The 23,059-nt window shown below is 40.1% G+C and overlaps 1 protein-coding gene across 1 annotated transcript in view; it reads left to right on the top strand.

Annotated features, from left to right (window-relative positions):
• The first annotated feature begins 5,822 nt into the window (after positions 1-5,822).
• LOC109093189 (septin-5-like) overlaps positions 5,823-23,059 on the top strand; it is a 24,508-nt gene continuing 7,271 nt past the window's right edge. Inside the window, exons 1-9 of the mRNA XM_019106911.2 lie at positions 5,823-6,305; positions 11,277-11,399; positions 18,655-18,939; positions 19,755-19,851; positions 20,208-20,294; positions 20,368-20,491; positions 20,614-20,748; positions 21,502-21,619; positions 21,698-21,799. Of these exons, the coding sequence (XP_018962456.1) occupies positions 6,216-6,305; positions 11,277-11,399; positions 18,655-18,939; positions 19,755-19,851; positions 20,208-20,294; positions 20,368-20,491; positions 20,614-20,748; positions 21,502-21,619; positions 21,698-21,799 (1,161 nt within the window). The 5' untranslated portion in view covers positions 5,823-6,215. The remainder of the gene's footprint in view (positions 6,306-11,276; positions 11,400-18,654; positions 18,940-19,754; positions 19,852-20,207; positions 20,295-20,367; positions 20,492-20,613; positions 20,749-21,501; positions 21,620-21,697; positions 21,800-23,059) is intronic.

Genomic DNA, 23,059 nt, shown 5'->3' with positions numbered 1-23,059 from the left:
ACCCATTTACAGTTATTTTCAGTTGCTAACATCTATTTGTCCAATCTGTAGTCACATTTTCAAAACACTATACACATTTAGCACAACATCAGTCTGCTGTGACCATACCTTTCACACAATTCATGTTGTTTTCACACAATATTCAGTAAATTAACACATTTCTAAAATGCTTATTTTTTTTTTTTCACATAAGCTTACCCCATACCAAAATCATAGATTTTTCCTATCTTTTTTACAAATGTTTAAACACAGCATGACCGAAATTAAGACCTAATGTTCCAAACTTTAAATATAGTGTAAAGCCTCTACTTCTGCAACAACAGCAACTCAAAAGTATTGAAAAATATCTCTATATAAAATATTGTAACAACTGGTAATCATTTTTAAGTAACAGATCACTAAAATATTTAGAAATAGCTGATTCCAGTCTCAGTTGGAGGAATAGTCGGGTGTTGATGCCCTTTCCATTACATCAGCATAGAGTAAAAAGACCTCTTTGAATTGGTTTTGTGGATGCAGAACAACACAAAGAATCAGAGAGAGAGAAAATAATGCCTGGGAGAGGGAGAGGAGTAGTTAGATCAGAAGAAGATAGGTAAGGGAGGAGAAGAGGTAAGGGAGGGGTACGAATGTGTGCTGGACTGTAAATTTTTATGTTTGTTTGTTTGTTTGTATGTGGAACCTATGAAAGCTTATTTCTGCCATGGAATATAAAGGGTAAAGGGTAATTGTGCCTTTGTTTCTTCTGTTCTGACTTGTATTTCTTGCAATTGTGAATCTGAAGTCTGAATTGCAAGATGTATAATGGGTATTGGGTGATTGTGAGTTTTTATTGTGTTATGAATTGTTTTTCTTTTACCGTTTTTACTTTTTTATCCTGTGATGGAAACAAGCTTGCATAGTAACCAAAGGCCATATATGTTGTAATTTTTGTTGATCCCTGGCATCAGCTACCATCCACATCCAGCCCTCACCCACCGGAGAGCAACTTCAATCAGGATAGAATTTGTTGATTTTGTGCATAGTTTTTTCTATTTTTTATTTTGTGAATTATTTAATGTTTTAGTTTTAGACAGTATGTTCCCAAGAATGAACACATTCAACACTTGTTACAGTTGCATGTAACTAAATTACAAAAAAAACAATGGAATTTTTGAACAATGAACAATGAACATTTTTTATATTGTCTATATGCAGGTAGAACTGAAACATGGATGTCAAACATGTAGAAGAAAGTAATGCAGTTTTTGTAAAGCCATCAGCTGTTAGTATTTTGACAGTCACTGTGCTATGATTGACTATATGTTCCTATTGGATAGAAATGTAGTGCTAATGTTTTGTCTGAATGACTCGATTCTGAATTGTGTTCACTGTGTTTTGATAGAGTTAGTATATGTAGAAAAAGGTATTCAGCATTTTGAAATGTAGAGTTTGTATTTATTTAACAAAATGTGGTTTTGGCCAGAAAATGAACTATTTGGCTAATTGTGTGACGTAGGTGTGTTGCTGTGTTAAGAGTTTAGAAAAATACTTTAAGTATTGGTAAACGCTTGTTAGCAATTGAAAAATACTGTACTGTAATACGTACATTCATACACAGTATGCAACAGATCAAATAATACATAGGCCTAATGATTTGTTAAGCGTTATCATAGAAAATGGTGTGGTGAGTTTGAGATTAATGTAACTGCGAAAATGAATTACTTTTTCCCTCAGACTTTCTGTCCATGTCTGCAGATCAGTCCAGGTGCGTACACATCTATAAATATGCTCACGTATGCCATAAGATTTTAATTTAACCTATGCCCAAAACTGGAATATTGCATAAAATATTTGCAAATAAAGCACCATCCAACGAGTCAAAGAGAACAAAGTCATCACTTCCTGATAAACTGACATTAAATATCACCAAGAAAAGTAGAAGAAGCCACTGACTATAATAATTTTCATATATGATAAATTTCTTGCACAATAAATGCAGCCACTGCTTTCGGAGGTGGATTCTGCTGTTTGGGAGCGCAGTCATGTAAGACAATTCTACAGAAATACTTTGATGACAGACTTTGCTCAGGTATTTCAGAATGACCAGAACAACATTTCAGATGCTGTGAATGAGATCGGTCCGCTGGTTAGTCAAGTTACCCTGTCTCATAGCACAAAGTCACGTGACTTTTGCAGTGCGCATGGAGGAGTTTATTCTGTGAATGTGTTCCCATCATATTTTATGCACATTATTTCTTATCAGATATAAAGTTTATTCTACTTAATTGTACACAAAAGGTTTTTTTTAATTTTTTTTTTTTTTTTTTATGCTCATTTTTAGAATTTATGCACATCTTGGCATTTCCATCCAGCATTTTTATGCAATATTCCAAAATGCACATTAAAATAGGTGCATGGAAAGTTAGCTATTGGCTATAGTACAAAACATCTAAAAGTGCACAAAGGTTTCTGAGAAGGTTTGATTTAGGCCTAGAGTTAGTGGATGGGAAATATTATACCTTATTATAGAAAAGTCATAGAAATTTCCAAAATGGTGAGCCTCTAAAGTCCAAAACCAAAAATATAAATAAAAATGTCTATGATATGACCTCATATAGCCAGCATTGTGTGTGTGTTTGTGTGTTGATCTGCAGCCAGCAGAGGGTGCTGCTCTGTCCCGTCATCAGCACCCGTGTGTGACGTCACCTTCCTGAGCCCAGACACATCCACGGTCCATCCAGCGCACACACACACACACACACACACACACACACACACACACACACACACACACACACACACACATAAAGGTGAACAGAGCAGCTCATGGAAGCACTGTCACATACAGTGTGCGATTGATCAGAGGATCTTTTGAATATGCGTTTGAATATGATCCAGGACGACTGTTTGAGGAGCATTCTTTCAGATAGTGTGTCTGTCTGTGTCTTTTCTCTTTAGTTTTTGACCATTACATCTGTTGGAAAATGTTCAAATAATGGTGGAGTGAATATTTAAGCTCACGTCTCATGTTTCATTACTGAGTAAATGTGGTCTGTTAGTCTTTTTCTTTCTCCAGATCAGTGCTGTGCTGGTTCAGTGTTAGATAGTAATAGCACAGGGCTTTGATATGCCATGGTACTAAATAACGTTACATAAATATAAAAGCTTTATGTATGTACGCATACACATCTCTCTCACTGCCAGACTTAATCCTGTGAGATGATCATGCTGAGATTATCGTCTGTTATGGAGACAAAAAGCTTTTCTGTCAGTTCTCAGCAGATGCGGTCAGTGTGAGAGCGTTCCTGCAGATGTAAGATGTTTGAGGGTTGTCGTGTGTGTGTGTGTGTGTGTGTGTGTGTGTGTGTGTGTGTGTGTGTGTGTGTGTGTGTGTGTGTGTGTGTGTGTGTGTGTGTGTGTGTGTGTGTGTGTGTGTGTGTGTTCAGCGGCGTCACCAGGCTTTGCTTGGTACTGCGGTCAGAGACGCCTCGAGCCTCACAGACGACTGACCGCAAACCCCGGAGCTTCACAAACCTCCCCTTACCAAAAAGTAGTATACTTCAAGTTTATTTTATTAAGTATACTTAAGTAAAGTTCAAGTATATTTTTAAGTATACTTTATGTAGCAAGTATACAAATATCAGTGTTCTGGTAGTATACTTGTAAGTGTACTGTTTCAATACTCCTTGGGACTAAATTGGCCCACTTTCTAGTATATAAAAGTATACTTTTAAGTATACAGTACTTTAAGTATAACAGTAGCAAACTTTGAGTACACAACTAGTTTATCTCTATGTTAGTAGTTTGTACTGCAATTATACTAAAAGTGAACTTTATTCAGGTATTCTGATAGTTTACTAATTAAATACTTTGTACACTTTGAAGTATAGTCTCAGTAAACTACTAGTTTAATAGTTTTATACTGCAAGTATACTCATAAGTTTTCTTTAAGTGAACTTTACATCATACTTTAAGTATACTACTGTGTCCCTATTTAGGTTTTAATGTGTATATATTTTGTTATATGAATATCTGAACATACAAAACATCCAAAGAAAGAACAGGGTATCTGCTTGTAAACAAAAACATTTTATTCTAGCTTCATTCACTTTTTTAAACACATTAATCTGGGTAAGTTTCATTAAAAAATAAAGAAATAACATTTTGAACAAAAAGCTGAAAAAAGACTATGAATTGGATTCAGGTTACAGTTTTGATGCTGTTTCATGTCAGATGACCGTGTTAGATTACATATGTTAGTATCTGTTGTTTCTGTTTCTTCTTCACTTGTGTTTTTTTGGAAATTCTGTGCAGAAGATGTGTACTAGCGCCCTCTACCGTATAACAATGAAAACAAGGATTCTAGCAGCACACGTATAGCTCAAATATATTTAGACTTTTGTAAGTATATGTCAAGTATACGTAAATGTCATTTTAAGTACATTTCTGAGGAGTACATAAAGCCTATTTCTGAGAGGTACATAAAAAGTAAACAAAAAAAAAAATACTTTCCTATTTTTAGTTTGAAAGAAGTATACTAATAGCACACTTGAATAAACTTCTTTTTTGTAAGGGTCTCTGAGACGGCACATTTCTCACCCAAAACTAATCTATCAAATCATTTATTGCAGTTTTTTCAAAATGCTTACACACAGTTTTTGAAACTATGGTTCCATTTCTCAAAACTCTACACCAAAAACACACACACAACATACAAACCATCACACATATTGCAAAAGCAAACATTTCTTTGAAAACTGTTTTAACTCTTCTAAAAATGGTATTTTTGCATAGTAACTCTACACACAAGCATTAAATAATAATAAGCCACAGCTACACACAGAAACACTGCTCTCGTGTGTCTTTTGCTTGCTCAGAGTGCAGTGAAGAACAAGAGTTTGTCACAGCACTCGCACATACTGTACATATGCACATAAACACTATGTATAATATACAGTATGTATGACACAACTGAACTAAATCAATCCTGGACTGACTCGAGCTGTAGAATGACACTATTGACATGTTAGAGCTGCCTTACTGTAGAATGTGAATTTGATGCTATATGGATCAAAGAGACCAAAGGCATGGAAGGAGAGTACGAGAGCTGTGTCTACAGGAATGCAGATGTTTCATCACTCCCATTTGTGTGTTTGTCATAATGTCAATTTTGATATGCTTTGTTCGGATTTGTTATTGTAAGGCAATGTTATACTATATAGTTCCATGCAAGTGGAATAATTTGCTCTATGAATTTGCTTTTTTAGAGAATAATGTACTTGAAGCTCAAGGGCACAGCACAGATTAATTTGTGGATGAAGCCCGCTTCGACCTCTGTAAAGTGAGGAGACGCGGGAGGACCAGTGTCAGGTCAGAGGGGTGCTCATATCACCATGTGTGCTGCCATCTCCAATGATGGTGTGCTTCGCCACATGCAAACTATCAGTTCAACACATCACATCTCTTGATGCACTTAATGAAAGACTGGTTTCACCTAAAGAGATATATTCAACACTTCTGAGTTTGAACAGTGTCATTTCATATTGATCGCTATGTTTTGTATTTTGTTGTCCATTGTGTAATGATTGATTGAAAGAATAAATTAATTTGACCACAAACTGTGGTGTTTGATGGAAGTATTTGCATATGTTGCATGCTTTTAATAGTTTTGTGAGTGTTGGAGCATTTTGCAAACAAAATGAGTCATTTTGGCCATTGAGCTTCAGCTGCAGCCTGTGTGTTAACTGTTTTGAGCATGTGTGTGAGTGCGTGCATCTGTGTGAGTGTGTGTGTGTGTGTGTGTGTGTGTGTGTGTGTGTGTGTGTGTGTGTGTGTGTGTGTGTGTGTGTGTGTGTGTGTGTGTGTGTGTGTGTGTGTGTGTTCAGGCTTTGCAGATCAGGGACACAGTGTCTTTTTAAAGTGGCCGGACAGATGTGGTTTAAAGCCTCTAGCAGGACAGCATGACTCAAGACGAGCGAGAGACACAAGCAGCAGCACTACTGAGGGAGCAGAGAGGAATGAACATTTCTCTGTTTCTAGCTGCTGTTTTTTTTTTTCTTCAGATATTCTGTGACGTCCTGGATGAGTCTGTGATGGTCTTCATATATATGATTGACAGCGTGTGATGGGGGTGTGTCTATGCAAATGAGATGGAGCGGTGTCAGGAGATGTGCAAATGATGTGGGTGTGGCTATGCAAATGAGCTGCAGTGATCGGTAGACAGTCAGTGGGTCATGTGTCTCTCTCTCTCTCTCCGCACACTGACTGTTTGCTCTCCATCAGTAACAATGGCAGCAAACTCTGAAGTAAACAGCGATTCTGAGGTATGTCTGCACACTTATTTGAATCTGTGGATGTTGACTTGGCATTTGCACAATGCAGTAACAGAGACAGAGACGAGTCTGAACTGTGAATAGCAGGAGCTGGTTCTGACTGCAGATGTTTTAGTCAAGCTCTGAGGATGTTTTGGTCTGATTTCATCAGATGTGGATGTGATAAAGAGAATTCTAGAAGAATTCTTGTGTTTTTTTGTTGTTTTTTTAAAGTAATGATCAGCTGATAAGAATACATAGAATATTACATGTGTATATATATATATATATATATATATATATATATATATACATATATATATATATATATATATAAAATAAATAAATTAAGAAGTTGATACTTCTGTTAATTGGTGGAGCAAGAAAGTTATCTAATGTCATTTCCATAATCTCAGTATGGCAAAATACTTATGGCAAAAACGTGATGTTTTCAAAATAATAATAATAACCATTTTAATTGTACTATTATTATATTATTATTATTATTATTAATCATTATTATTATTATTATTTTTAATAATAATAATAATTATTATTATTATTAATCATTATTATTATTATTATTATTATTATTATTATTATTATCAGTTTGCAAATATATTTTCAATCTATCTTGTACATCTGCATCTTCATGATCACATCAATTTTTTTTTGTCACTTTGATATTTGCTTATGTTTATGTTGTGTATCATTAAGGGATGCCCCCTAATAGTCAACTAATCGTTAGTCAGCCAGAAGAGGCTTGGTCGAGCAAAATTTTATTAGTCGCAGAAAAAAAAATCCACATTGGCGAAGTCACGCAGAACCATTTCAAATGGAGAACAAATATTCTCAGATTGTGTAATCTGTGTGAAACATGCATACAGGCGCATCACTACTGCGGAGATGACGAGTCAGTGTGGCCGACTTCATCTCTTAAACCGAGAACTAAGAAAGCACTTGTTTATCAGTGAATTATTAAAATGTTTTTCCCTGACACATTCATAATCGTTACTTCTGCTGGTGCGCTGTGGCAAGCTTTATGCGTGTACTTGAGCGCTTATTAGTCAATGTAGGCAATTAAAGGCTCATTATAATGATTTAAATGGTTTATTGATAAACGTGCGATTAGTCAACTAATGCTTAAAATAAATGACTACTAGTTGACTAGAAAATTCCTTAGTCAAGGGCAGCCCTAGTATCCAATTGATCATTTGTGCACCTGTGCTGGGCTTTCACTGGAGTCTGAACCACCAGCCCTGACCTCTTTGGCACACTCACACACACACACACACACACACACACACACACACACACACACACACACACACACACACACACACACACACACTCTCTCTCTCTCTCTCTCACACACACACAAACACAAACACACACACACTCTCTCTCTCTCTCTCTCTCTCTCTCTCTCTCTCTCACACACACACACACACACTAGCACACGCAAGCACACTCACACACACACACACACACACACACACACGCACACACAAAGAGCTCCGTTGTGCTGATTCACACAACAGCTCCATTGACACACACTCAGCTGCTGTCACACACACACTCACACCCACAGCTCTCTGCAAACACATGAACACACAGTCGGTCAGCAGCAGAGTTGGTGTGAAGCACATCTGCAGGGTCTTCAGTGACACCCATGTTCTCTGAGGTTTGACTCAGCAGAGACTAAATGATGGTTCAGAGACTATTGATTGAGTGATCGCTTGACATTTAAGAAACATTCTTTAGGAGGTCAACTGCATATAACTAGAAGACAGTATTTTATCATTCAAAACCTTGCAGAGAGCATCTTGAGCTAACACTAAAAGAGAGATGAGAGTACTGTGATGGACGGCACGGTGCAGACGTGTTATTGTTTGTGTCGGTCAAACATCCCATCAAACGGTGTGAACTCACAGCTTCAGTCCTTCAGATGGGATGGGAGCATTCTAGTATGGGATAGCTTTATATATTAAAATGATTTAACTCACATTTTAATGAGACTGATAAATATAAATGTGATTCTATTCATCAAATAAATAATCAGGATTGCCCTAGTGAATGATTTCAGACTTCACCCTCTCCAGCTGTGGTTTGTCTTTGGGCTGCTTGAAAAGTGTTCTTGTGATTTAGAGGGGCTAGTGTGTGATTTCTGGTCTGAGATCAGCTCTCTTCACTCACAGCGCTGAAGTCTTCATGCGTGGCTGAGCAGGTTTGACCACAGTAACCTGACAGACAAGTGCTCTGATGACCTGCTTTCTCTTCACCGACTCAAAGGTGGCTATTTATATATATATATATATATATATATATATATATTCTGTACCTCTGATTTCAATCCAAAGTTCCTGATATTCTGGACTTGATCTCATTGTAAAATGCTTTCTACAGAAAGGTTTGGGATCCTTGCTTGCCTGTCTGCAGGATATTAGATCTGGGGTATCTTTAAATTTTAATGAGAACTGAAGCATTGATGAAGACTGAAGTTCTTGTTTTTGGGCCTCAAGTTTCTAAACTTGATAATTGGCATCATTAATCTTAAACTAAGTACAAATATTTACTTTTTTCACCATTTGATGATTTTTCCAAAATATTTCAAACTTTGCATACAAAATCTAGTATCTGGCTGACCATATTCTGTGTGCATCTGTCTTGACAAGATCTCACTATAGATGTTATAGAGAATGTGTTATCCTTATTTGATTCAGTGAAAAAAACATTTTTTAACTTCATGTGATATTAATTTAAAATGCATTTTCAGTTTCACAGCATAATGCAAAGCGAGTTGACTTCTGCAAAACCAGATCTGTCTTGACTTAATCTTTTGTTTCTTAGACCTAGAAAATGAGTTCTTAAGGGGGAAGAGAGATCTGGGACATGCTCTGAAATTCCTTAATCTTTCTCAGCTCTGATTGAGATCTGTTAAGACTTTAATACCGAGTCTAACCGCACTTTACCTCATGCCAGCTGCTGCCCTCTCGCCCCGCATTTCCAGTGTGAGCTGCAAGCTGAGCAGAGAAGTAATTACAGGAGTAGCTCACAAACATGAAATGAATTAATTTAGTCATTCACATTTTAAGACCTGCTGTGTAAAGTTCGATGTAAATGAAACCAAAGGCCAACTGAACAAACTTGAACATGCTCATTGTTCATTGTCATTTTAAAACAAAACTGTTTATGGTGAACCATTCCTCGAAAATAAGACACTTGGTGTCAAACCAATTACACAGTGGTTTTGTATACCTGGCTTGAGGAATTCACTGCTCATTTTTGACATTCTCAGAAATCAGCTGCTTGTGAGGGGTGCACAAACAAAATCCCATCATGCACCGTGACGCTAAAAGAGCTGCATTGATCTACGAACTGAGCAGTTCCCCCAACATCCGAACTGGCATTGATTCCCCATAATGCACCATAAAACTCATGGAGATGAGGGCTCTTGCTCTAGATCCGCTGAGGATGTGAGTATGGTTGGATCCGGGGTCTGGTCCAGTGCTTTGTGCTGGGCTGGAGTCGATCCGCTGCGGTGCTGATTGGGGCCCTGGGGCTGTGGGCAGCTCGATGCAGGGAAGGGCGAAGGGTCCCTAGATATCGTGCTATAAAAGCCTGAGCTGGTCCTGAGCGGGGCAAGTGAACGAGGTGCTGGCTTCGACAAGACAAGAAGTTTAGATTGTTTCATCCACACAGAGGTGTTTCAGGTGAGAATCTGCTTGTGTGCTGGGACGAGTGTGGAATATATGAGGCAGAGATTATTGTTTCTCACTTGTATTCATTTATTTATACTGGAAATGCATTTTATTCGGCCTAGCTTCCACGAGACCAAACAGAGAACAGATTCATTGGGATGTTGCTGATGACTACTTTGTTATTCTGAAAATAAAGAGCAATGTGTGTCCTAAAGAAGCCTTTTATTATGAGGTGTTTATTGGCACAACAGGCAGAAGAGCGAGTTGTTTACGGTCAAAGAGCAATGTCCCAGCTTCCTTTATTAATACAGAATTTAGCTGATGTGCTCCCGGTGTGTATCTGTGTATATAATTTCTATTCCACAACCAAGTAAACCAACTGGTTTCGGCTCATTAACATATAACAATAAAAACACATATCAAATGAGTTGTAGTAGCTTTTATTTGTAGCTGTCTGTTCTGGAGGCTGTGCTTGAGCAGTACAGAAATAGTAAAGCCCATGGCCATGGAGATCGAACATCGATCTCTGCAGACGACATGGAGTGTAAAGCGGGTCACCGCCAGCTATTCGCTGAAACTCTTAATTAGTGCTGCTGGTCAAGTCACGCGTCACTATTGATATTGTTTTAGCACTGTCATTATGAATCACTAGCTGTATCAATGGTAACTTATGACCTTCTTTATCCAACCCACTGGGTTTATGATCTCTAGTCCCGTCTCTTCAATAAGAAGAATGTTATGTAACACAGCCATTACTAAAATTCAAAGTGCCTGCAACAACATTTTAATATTGTAAAACATTTAAAAATCTAGTTTGTTTTTACCGTAAATCAAGCTGTCGTGGTGATGTGTGCTCTAAACACTGACGCTGGCATTAGACAACTGACAGGCTGTTGCTTTATTACTTTATACTGACGTGAAACGTTTAGTCAGATGTGTGTTGGCAAAGTTGTTCAAACATCAACAAACCTGACTGTGGTAAAGCTCTGGTATCATGTGGGGGTTTTTACGCTGTGTATGTCTACTTTAAATATATTAGCATATTGAAATATCTCCAGCGTTCTTCTATAGCTAATGGTCCTGACAGTAATTCCAGTGAGCTCCAGCATCTTCTGCTCTTATGTCCATTGGCTGCATCAAGACCTCTTGCTTTAATTCATTGCATTTATTCAATCATTTCATCTTTTTCTTTTTCTGTCATCCTCTCGCCATGCTTTCCACCAAACGTTCACCCCACCCCTGAAATGCACCTGCGCTCCACCCGGCCACTCTGTGGTTGGAGATGGCAGAGGGTACAGTAGTCCCAGTGGTCATGGAGGACAGTGACCGTGAGGCCGACTCGGTGTCCGATGAGCAGGACTCTACGCCAGCGTCGCCTGAACCAAGGCTGCATGAGGTGGACAAGGTACTGATGCAACTCCCTCCCTCTTGACCTCTGACCCTTTTAGGACGCTGCCCCACTGACTGCCCTTAGATATAGAATCATCTTCTAGAAGATGGCAAATTTTCTTATTTCATGTGTTAAAGTCAAATCACTGTCGACCTTGTATTCTGTAGTCCAGTTAACGTTGTATTTATCCCAAGGCAGCCAGCTGGTCACTTGAAGAAACTCTGAAACTTCAGCCTCCACGTTCCTATTAAAAGGCTCCTCAAAGTGTATGATAGAGGCATTTCAGGAGAAGAATAATTCCCCACAATCCACTGCAAACTCACACTCAGAAACGCACCATCACACCCACTCTTCAAGCTCTGTCTCACATTGTTTTCTTGTTAAATATCTTGTTGCGTTCAGAAATGTTTCACTTCTTATGTCAGATGGGTTGCAAAAGCCTTTTCATGTTGACTTTAAATTGTTCTTTATCAGCTTATTTCATATCTGATGTGGCCTTGAAGTGTTCAATGACACAAATCAGTTTGATAGAAGCCAAAAAACAAAAACAAAAACAGATCAATTTAGTGAGAACTGGACTAGCCAGCCTTTGGGAGCTCCAGCATCTCTGCGAACCTACAGAGGACAAGCGGTTTGGAGAAAGGATGGATGGAAACTCAGCAGCGGGAGACTCGTCTAAGACATCTGTTCAGTTCAGTGTTTGTCTTCTCCAGGTTGTGGCAGCAGATTATCAAATCACTTTTCAAGGGTACAGGTCCATGTCTGCACCTCTAACACAAATTCACTGCACCGCAATGCATTATTTATCCGCAAAGGTTTAGAGCAGTGGAAACCCGAGTGCTGTACAAGAGAGTGTCACATTGCCTGACTATTGGTTCTGTTCTTCAGGACACAGGAGCTGTCAAGTCAAGTCAAGTCTGCTTTATTGTCAATTCTTCCACATGTACAGTACATACATACAGAGAATTGAAATTGCATTACTTTCAGACCCTTGGTGCATACAGATAACACTAACAGTAGAACATTAAATACAGATGATAAAATATAAAGTACAGCTATACAAATAGGTCATGTAAAAAGAAAGATAAGTAAAGCAGCACAAGGCACATGGCAGATAGAGTGCAAACCAGTGAAGTAAACAGTGCAGATATAATAATTGTAGTGCAAATGAGCTTATTTAGTCTGATTAAAGTGTCAAAAATCCAAAAAAGCAGTTCTTTATTTAAACTGACAGAAGAGGTAGTTGAATGAGGTCAGTTAACAACTGAATGAGTGAGTGAGCGAGCAGACCAATGCTGTACAAAGTGTCTGGTGCAGGTCCCAGTGTGTTAATGGGAGCTGGGGGGGTATGTGGACTGAAGTTCAAAGTTCAGTGGTGCCTGGGGAAAAAGAGGGGAGGGGGGGCAAGGTCAGGAGGGAGTTCAGCTTCCTGACAGCCTGATGAATGAAGCTGTCCTTCAGTCTGCTGGTCCTGGCCTGGAGACTCTGCAGTCTCCTCCCTGATGGCAGCAGACTGAAGAAGCTGTGTGATGGGTGAGTGGGATCACCTGCGATGCAAAGGGCTTTATGGGTGAGATGGGTTCCATAAATGTCCTAGACGGAGGGGAGGGAGACACCAACGATCTTCTCAGCTGCTCTCACTATGCGTTGAAGAGTCGTCCAGCAGGACGCGTTGCTGGCGCCATACCACACAGTGATGCAGCTCGTCAGGATGCTATCGATGGTGCCACTATAGAAGGTGCACATGATGGGGACCGGGCCTCTGGCTCTTCTCATTTCGTGGAGGAAGTAGAGACAATGCTGTGATTTCTTGGCCAGTGCTGTGGTGTTGTCGGTCCAGAAGAGGTCCTCTGTGATGTGCACACCCAGGAACTTGGTGCTGCTCACTCTCTCCACAGTCGCACCATTGATGGTCAGAGGAACATGCTGAGTGTGCGCTCTCCTGAAGTCAACAACAATCTCCTTCGTCTTCTCCACGTTCAGAGAGAGATTGTTGTCACTGCACCACCCGGCCAGGCGGCTCACTTCGCTCCTGTAGTTTGTCTCATCTCTGTTGCTAATGAGACCCACCACAGTCGTGTCATCAGCAGACTTAATTGAAGAGGTTGGAGTTGTGTGAAGGTGTGCAGTCGTGGGTCAGCAGTGTGAAGAGGAGGGGGCTCAGCACACATCCTTGGGGGGCCCCAGTGTTCAGTGTGATGTTGCTGGATGTGTTGCTGCCGACCCATACTGCCTGAGGTCTTCCAGTCAGAAAGTCTAACAGCCAGTTGCACAGCAAAGTGTTGAGCCCCAGCTCGACCAGTTTGTTAATGAGCTGTTAAGGGATGATTGAATGCTGAACTGAAGTCTATGAACAGCATTCTGACGTATTAGTCTTTTTTCTCTAGGTGTGTGAGTGCTGAGGGGGGGGGCAGACTTAATGTGGTGCATGACTAGCCGTTCAAAGCACTTCATGAGAATAGAGGTAAGTGCAACTGGACGGTGGTCATTGAAGCAGGATGGAGGCGGCTTCTTCGGGACTGGAATGATGGTGGTAGCTTTGCAGCATGTGGGGACAACTGCCTGACTAAGCGAGATGTTAAAAATGTCTGTGAAGACATCAGTGAGTTCCACTGCACAGTCTGAACGTCTCTCAGTACACACCCAGGAATGTTGTCAGGACCCAGAGTTTCGCGTGTGTTGATCCTGCTGAAGGATCTGCTCATGCTGTCTGGGGACAGCGTCATCACCTGGTCACCGGGAGGAGGCGGAGTCTTCTGTGCAGTGGTGCTGTTTTGTACCTCAAAGTGAGCGAAGAAGGCGTTCAGCTCGTTCAGCAGGGAGATGTTGCTGTCACAGGTCCACAGTGGGGGCTTGTAGTCCGTAATGTAGGACATCTGTTCAGTTCAGTGTTTGTCAGAGTAATGGTCTGTATCCCCTGCCACAGGCTCCGAGTGTCTCTGCTGTCACTGAATTGATGGGCTATCCTCCTGGAGTACTGTCTCTTAGCCTCTCTGATGCCGCGGTATAGGTAGGCCCTAGCTGTCCTCAGGCCCACCCCATCTCCAGCGTTCCGCATCTTCAGGAGACTGTAGACCTCCCCTGTCATCCACAACTTCTGATTGGCCCGAACAGTTATGGTCTTTGTGACTGTTACATCATCAATACACTTGTTGATGTAGGCAGTGACAGTCTCTGAGTACTCTTGGAGGTCTGTGGAGCTATTGTATGTGGCAGCCTGCTTAAACATATTCCAGTCAGTGGTGTCAAAACAGTCTTGAAGAGCCTCTGATGACCCTTCAGGCCACACTTTTATCTGTTTGTGAACTGGTTTGGCGACTTTAATGAGCAGTCTGTGTTTGCAGACCACAACAGCATCGTGGCAAAACGCATCATTGATGAACATAAAGCCCGCTGCCGGGGGACTTACCTCCCGCGACGAGGATAGCATGTCAGCTGGTTGAGCTGGATGGCGCAGTCTGGAACGCTGTTGCTGAGCCATGTTTCCGTGAACACAAAAACACAACAGTCTCTTACAGTCCTCTGAGTTGAGCGTAGTAATCGGATGTAGTCTAGTTTATTGTCCAGAGAGCGTACGTTAGCCAGTTCGATGGTGGGGATAGTTGGCTTGTGTGGGTTAGCCGTTAGCCTAGCCCGGATACCTCCGCAGTTACCCCTCTTCTGCTTCCTCTCACGCCGCTTGTGGTCCCTCCCGCTGTGGGGGAGACGCAGCAGTGGGTGTCGGTGATGGTGAAGGCCTCCGGAGCAGACCGAGATCACACAGCTCTTCGTCGTGCGCGGAGTTTAACTTAAAAAAAAATGGTTCTGCCGACATCGAGCATTAGCTCACGACTGTATGCGCGCTTAACCCTCGGGAGCCTGAGGGTGTTTTCGGGGGCCTAGAGAAGGTTTGACATGCCCTGATATTTTTGTTTTTTTCAGTTGCTTATAAACATATAAATGGCTAAAGTCTAATAACACTGTAATCAGCACAAGCTGGGCTTCAATAATATGTGAGCAGCATGTATGTACATGATTGTGTTTTTGAGAAAATTACGTTTATGCGTGGTTAGTGAAAAACAATAAATAGTTAGGCAATAAAACACCTAGAGAACATTTGTTCACAAGACTTTTGAGAACAGATTTTGAAGCCTAGAGTTTTTGCTTCAAAATGATGTGAAAATTATCAAGATTACTCGCTCACAGAAAACAATATATTGATATACATTTTTTAAGACACTTTTTGTGTAGGAAAGGTATATGCGAGAAGGCGTCAACTATCCTGCATAATGCTGTGATTCACACCTGAGAAAACAAAGGCCCGGATAATGAGCTACATAATGAGCCTTTCAGCCAGGTGTGTGACTGAGAGAGAAGAGTTACAAGAAAGACTCTGAGGACAAAATATTTTTTTTAAACTACATTATTAACATTATTGTGATGGTCACTGATACTAGTACTAATTTATAAAAAAGAACACAATTACCATATAGCACACATATTATCAGTGATATTTACAGCTTACTTGATACATTTACACCTCAGAAAATCCTGGGTATAACACATTCAAAATACTTACACCAGAGTAGATATTTATGAACAGAAGCTTAATTACATTCATAAACACAACCATGCTTTGTATGTAGGCTTATACAGTTTATATAGTTATTAACATATGTGGCTATATTCGTGAACAGAGAATAGCCTATCACAGTAAAGTTTTGTCTAATCATTCTTACTGAAATTAAGCTAACAACATTATATATTTTTTATATCGTATTGCTGTTTATGTTATATAACATAAAATAAATAAATAAATAAATAAATAAACATCCTGGCATGGTGAGACATTTAATAATCCAAAGCTAATCCAAAGCTTCTTGAGGTGAATTCTTTCTTAATTGTCACAGCAAGTCTTTTCTGCGGTGAATTCAGTCTCATTCCTCTTAGCGCGAAGTGCAAAGTAAAATGTAAAAAACTTGCTGCTTTGTTTGTTGTTATGGGGCGTTTACCCACTATGAGCTTCATGATTATGATGCCAATAGTGCGCTCGGCGTATGGGCGTGGTCACATTAGATATAATGAAGGGAGACATGAAAGACTGGACATCACGTTGGTTTCATATGGATTACGTTATCACAGAATATTTGTTTTCCATATGACTTGCTTAGTTTAAATGTAGACATGCCAAGCTTTCTGTAGATCTATCACTCATGTCTCTGTGTTGAGTATTCGCTGAGTTACAGTTCATTTTAATGACGCGTTTGCAAATGAAGATCACCGCAGACCAAGGCTGCAGACAGCGCACCCTGTTTGTTTTCTTTATTTTATAAATGCACAAAGTTTTGTTGTTATTATGTGTGGATACAAATAAAATTAGACCCTTTACAGATTTGATTGATGTATTGCTCTTATCTGTACGATCAAAACTGAATGTGTAATTTAAGTTCTTTTTGGTGTTATCAGGAGAAGATGCAACAAAACGCATATTAGCGTTAGTCGGCCCCAGAGGGTTAAAGACAGGTAGACGCGATGACGAAGTACAAAAACACTGCGACTCACAAGACAAAAAACATGAAAACACCGTTCTGACGGAGCGAGAGAAGCCGCTGCGTGTGGTCACACCGCCATCTTGTCAAGTTTTTGTATTAAACAGCTGCTTATGCTGTTTAATACATGCATCCTTTTATGGCCTTTTCTGCACAGGTTTCCCAAGACAACCTGGCCATTGTAAGAGTGTAATGACAGCAATGCAGTTAAATATGGATGTTACTCCTCTTCGAGTGTTTAATAGAGGTCTGTACACATGAAGTTAGCCAAACACAGAATTTTCAGTGTGTTCACTGTGATATGGTAGGGGGCGCCATTGCATATCTTCTGAATGAGTCCAGAAAGTGCAGATCAAAAACACAGACCAGGAAGAGCAGAAAGGAGCGATCTCAGATGTCAGCATATATGAAAAATAACCACGTATAAATGAAAACTGTCTCAAGTTACAGAGTGAGAAGTGGCTCCAGAAATTGGTAAAGGCCTGTGCAAGCTTTGGGAGAACTGATGGAAGCCATCATCTTTGCTTTGATAATATTACTGAATATGATACCTACTTTATTGTCCCCAAAGGGGAAATTATTTTCCACAGCACTGCACTTATTTGACACACACAACATAACATACATTAAAAAAAAAAAAAAAAAAAAAAAAAACTTAAGATAACCCTCAGCAATGTCTGTTGCTGAGATATGTGATGGCTGTAGGAATCAGGCTTCTTCCAAAAGCCCTGTACCTGTGCCCTGAGGGAAGTGGGGCTCAATCCTCATTAAGTGGATGTGTGGAGTCCTGTTCTATTGAAGATGTGATGATGCGTATAATAACTGAGTTCTGTGAGACTGGGTGTTGAAAGACCTATAACTTTATAACGCAGCAATTTTGGACAACTTTGTAAGCTTGGTCTGGTTTTTAACAGAAAGCATGTTGAACAATACAATAGAATTGGCTGAACGATGCTCTGATAAAGTAGAAATAATAATACAGATGTAGTATTTGATAAAAATGTGATTTTCTCAGCCTTTTGCTCAAAATGTTGTTTTTTTAATGAAACTTACATTCAAGTGTTGATTAAAGAAAAGAAAGAATGCTTGAAGCTTTGTTTGAAAGTAGCAACTCTCTTCTTTATTTTGATTTAGTGCATGTTCAGATATTCATACAACAAAATATTCTGGGCGACATGAAATTTTAGTGAAAATCATTAAAAATGCTGGCAGTGGCTGGCAACACAACAACGCTGGTGGAGAAAAAGTTAAAGGCCATAAAGCCACAGCGTGAAGGTGGTGTATGTGTTGAACAGAACGTCTCTATAGTTCATATGTCTGCTGTGGATAGACTCTCATCAGCAGCATCGGTCCTGTCATTATTAGCAATAATCAGTGCAGAGAGTATCGCTGTGTTCTGTGTGTGTCTGATGTCTCTCGTCCCGTGTGGACACTAACAGCGGTCCAGTGTCATCTTCCTCAAAAACACTCCTTTTACTACTAATGTGCTTTTCTTGAATTCATAAAGCCTTGTCAAACTTTTACCATGGTAACCTTAATTTTTAGTAAAATATTTCACTAAAGGTGACTTACTGGGCTGCTAGTAGATAGTAGGTATTTACCATGGTAATCTTTTGTAAGGACATGCACAGTGTTTTGTATCTAACCACTAAATGGTCTATTCTCTTTTTGCTTCTCTTCTCTATGACCTTAATTTTCCATATTAATCCACTCTCGCACCTGCCCGACCCTCCTGAGCTCAGCACTTCCCTAACGAAGACTCGGAGGACCTCATGGGACATCACCCGCTGGCCCATCACGGGCCCCATAGGGCCGATAGTGAGGGCGAGGGTCTCAGCAGACCCCACACCCCGGGGACTCCCACCTTCCTGAGGCCCGCGGTGGCGCCCAGGGGCCCCGGAGACACAGAGCACGAGTCCAGACACGGGGCTCAGCGGGGCCGAGTGGACTTTAGCCTGCCGTCTCCCATCAGCCCATCCAGGCCTAAGAGCCCCTGGGGCTGCTATGACCCCTATGACTCGACTGAGGTAAAGCATGCTGGGATAGCCAGGGTTTGATTCCCTCATGAGAGTCTTTGTGCAAACACGCCAAAATATCACTCTGAACGACTAACCAAAAAGCACTCTATTACTATGTTGGAATGTACATGGTATTCTTTGAATATTCTTGGAATACCGTTGGTAATGAGCACCATTACTGGTAATCCTTCAGTACCATGCTACATATCATAATACTGTGATATTATTACCATCCGGCACCATCACCATATCACACTACTGGCACAGGACCTTTTGTTGCTTTTATGTTTCTGAATTAGAACCGTGTTTTTGTTCTTGAGCTTGTGTTTTAATGACATGTTTTCAAGTGGATCCTGTTGGGGGTCTATAGCATGTTTGTGAAAGATGATAATGAAAGGCGTAAAGCTGTTTTGGGGGTTATGACACTCCACCCAAAGCCTGGCACCTGTGGTTTGCCTCCCAGAGAGAAACGCTCAGTGTGTGTCAGCTCCTGCTGCTGCTGGTGTTATGAAGCATGATGATAAGAGACACAGCCGATAAAATGAAGACTGACATTTCACTATACCGAATCAGTATTGAGGAAATAGCTTTCCTTTTTGCTTCTTGGGTCATCTCTCTATCAACTACTTTTTTTAAATGTTTTTTCATAAGAGTAGTTATACATTTATGCATCATTACAGGGATTATATATTGTTTATTAATACTTTTGTATTCTTCTCATTTTAAAATATATATCATATATCTGCTCAGTGACCTTTTTAATACTCTTTAACATTTTGTATTCTCTCTTGCTTGCACTCCTTTTGTTTTTGTTTTCTTGGTAGGACCAGGACAAGGAGTATGTGGGATTTGCGACTTTGCCAAACCAGGTTCACCGCAAATCTGTGAAGAAGGGCTTTGACTTCACTTTAATGGTATCAGGTAATTTCAGCATCCACTGAACTAACAAAGTGAAAGTGTGTGTTCTCCTGTTCTGCATATCAAAGGTATAGCTCACCCAAAAATAATTTAGTGAACCATTATTTGTTGACGCTGCTCTGTTCCACTTACTAAGATTGAAGCGGTTGTTGACTCCACTGCATCTCTCAAACCTTCACATTCTCTCAGATACGACGGTCAGTGACTAGATTGTACTGTATTACCCACATCAACGTATCTAGTGTGAGAACAGAAGTGATGAGAGAACATTCATTTTTGGGTGAACTGTTGCTTTAATGTCAGTGGTGTTGTTGATGATGATGATGATGATGATCCTGATGGGTTTCTCTTCCTCACAGGAGAGTCAGGTTTAGGAAAGTCCACCCTGGTCAACAGTCTGTTCCTGACTGATCTCTACAAAGACAGAAATCTGCTCAATGCTGAAGGTGAGGCTCATCTCTGGTGGTTGTCACTTCCCTTTACTGTATGATAATGTAATAATAATCACTGTGTTGGCAGAGAGGATCACTCAGACGGTGGAGATCACCAAACACACGGTGGACATCGAGGAGAAGGGCGTCAAGCTGAAGCTCACGATCGTGGACACACCAGGATTCGGGGACGCTGTCAATAACACTGAATGGTACATAAAGGGCTTGAGGGTTTCTGATTGGGGATCTCAGTAGATCCTCGTTACTGTAAGACAGTGATTCGATACACCTAATACTACTCTGACTGTTTCTGATCTGTGTGTTTTGTGTTCAGCTGGAAGTCGGTGGCAGACTACATCGACCAGCAGTTTGAGCAGTACTTCAGAGACGAGAGCGGACTGAACCGCAAGAACATCCAGGATAACCGCGTGCACTGCTGCCTCTACTTCATCTCGCCCTTCGGTCACGGGTAAGAGTGCCAGCAGCGGTACTCTAGATCTGATCCGAGGGCCGTGGCTTCACTGTGGTGCTGTGGTGAAGTGGTTTAATCTTATATTCAAACCCTGTGAAGGCTGATCCGTCAGATCCTGCTATTGTGTTCTTGATGAAAACGCTCGCTCGCTCACTCCAGAGGGCCAGTTCACATACTTGTGCGCTATTCTATGCTGTTCAGTTGATAAGTGTGTTAAAAATGAAAATTACAAAAAGAAAAAGTGCCCTTCAAATGTCCGGACGATGCACTTCACCTAAATAACAAGGTTGGACACTTCATGCACTGATGCAATAATCTGATCATGCATAATCACTCATTTTAATGTCACATATGCACATTAAGTCCAAATATATTTGTTCCACATTTGTTACCACAATGGCTTTTACATGTTGTTTGTACTTGAAGAGCAGCAAGATCAAGAGCTTGATGTCTGTCTGAATCCAGATGCTTGACCCAGCAGCTCATATTTTAGAGTCACATATAAAGAATAGGGTTAGGGTTGAAACAGTAAATGATCTGTCTGCGCCCTCTGCTGGCCAGGTGCTGTTATTGCTGTCTGATGAGTGACAGGGATCTCTGTTCAAACTGGATTAAAATGGAAATGACTGTAAAAGTCACCTTAACATTACATTTAAGCAGGTTTAAACTTTAGAACTGGGCTTCATTTAAGCTATAATTGGCAGTGGTTTGCTCTGTTGTGAGAGTGATTCATGTGTGTTGGTGTGTCAGGTTACGGCCTCTGGATGTGGAGTTTATGAAGGCTCTTCATGAGAAGGTCAACATTGTTCCTGTACTTGCTAAAGCCGACACACTCACCCCAGCGGAGGTCAAGAAAAAGAAAATCAAGGCAAGTGCTCAAGCTGTCAGATCTGTCGTGTGTGTGTACGGATGTCCCGTGGACTTATTTCAGTGTCAAACCCTTCAGATCCGAGAGGAGATCGAGCAGTATGGAATAAAGATCTACCAGTTTCCAGACTGTGATTCAGACGAGGATGAAGACTTCAAACAGCAAGACCAAGAGCTCAAGGTCAGAAAAGACATCCAGCAGACATTTTCAAATGTGTAACTATGCAGACATAAAATGAGACGATAAATGACCTCGGACCACAAAACCAGTCATAAGGGTCAATTTTTTGAAACTTAATAAATTTGAAAGCTGAATAAATAAGCTTAAGGAGGACCATATTTGTCTGAGATACAACTATTTGAAAATCTGGAATCTGAGGGAGCAAAAAAATCTAAATATTGAGAAAATCACCTTTAAAGTTGTCCAAATGAAGTTCTTAGCAATGCATATTACTAATCAAAGAATAAAGTGCCCCTATTATGGATTTGTGAAAACTACTTTTCATGCAGTGTGTAACACAAGCTGTAAGTGAATGAAAACACCCTGCAAAGTTTAAAATCTGAAAGTGCACCATGTATAAAGTTATTGTCTCTCTAAAGAAAGAGTCGACTCTGAATCAATGAAACACGTCATTTTTAAAACGAATCCCAAGCCTTTCGTGTTGACGTCAGCATGAAACATTAGCATATTGCCCGCCCACAGAGAAGGATCTGGCTGCAGACTTGCACTCTAATTCCGCTAGTGACATCACTTGCAGTCTATTTTTTTATTTTGTTCTATTTATTGATTACTTTTTGTTTGAATCTCTCAACATTTTACAACAGCAGCCAGGTGGTGAAGACAAGAAAAAATAAACTAAATTACGAAGTCGCTTGCAATCGCCACTTGCACTTAAAGTATATACAGACCAACAAATATAAATGTGCATTTTGAAATGCATTAAGTGATATTAAAAGCATCAATGCATTATTTGTTAACGTTAAACATTTTCCTACCATAGAAAATCATTATAATAAAACACGTAATGTAGCCTAATGCACAAAGACAATGATATAAAAGAGCTGTAGACAGTTATTCTATATGAAAAACGCTTAACGCGAAACTTTGCATGTTGCATTTATTCTGGGCTCACCTGCTTGCCTGTACATATTAGTTATGTATATTTTAATAATGAACAGGAGTATATTGAGTTTGGCCTTTATCATCTTAGTCTATTATTATGCCACATTATGCCAAGTTTTGTGGTATGGGAGGAGAATAGCCAACTATAGGCTATACATTATTCATTATATTAATAAACTGTATATTGAATTTGATATTTTAATAGCATCTTAATACATTAAGCCATATTAAAGTGTTTATGTTTTCTACGGGAGGAAAATGCGTAATGAGAGACTTTGCGCATTGTGCTCTTCTTCTGTTCTGTGGCGGCGGATTTGC

This window comes from Cyprinus carpio, chromosome B15 (assembly GCF_018340385.1).
Source record: "Cyprinus carpio isolate SPL01 chromosome B15, ASM1834038v1, whole genome shotgun sequence".
Taxonomy (NCBI): domain Eukaryota; kingdom Metazoa; phylum Chordata; class Actinopteri; order Cypriniformes; family Cyprinidae; genus Cyprinus; species Cyprinus carpio.
Note: the sequence above shows the minus strand (reverse complement) of the source record. Positions and strands in the feature narration are given on the sequence as shown.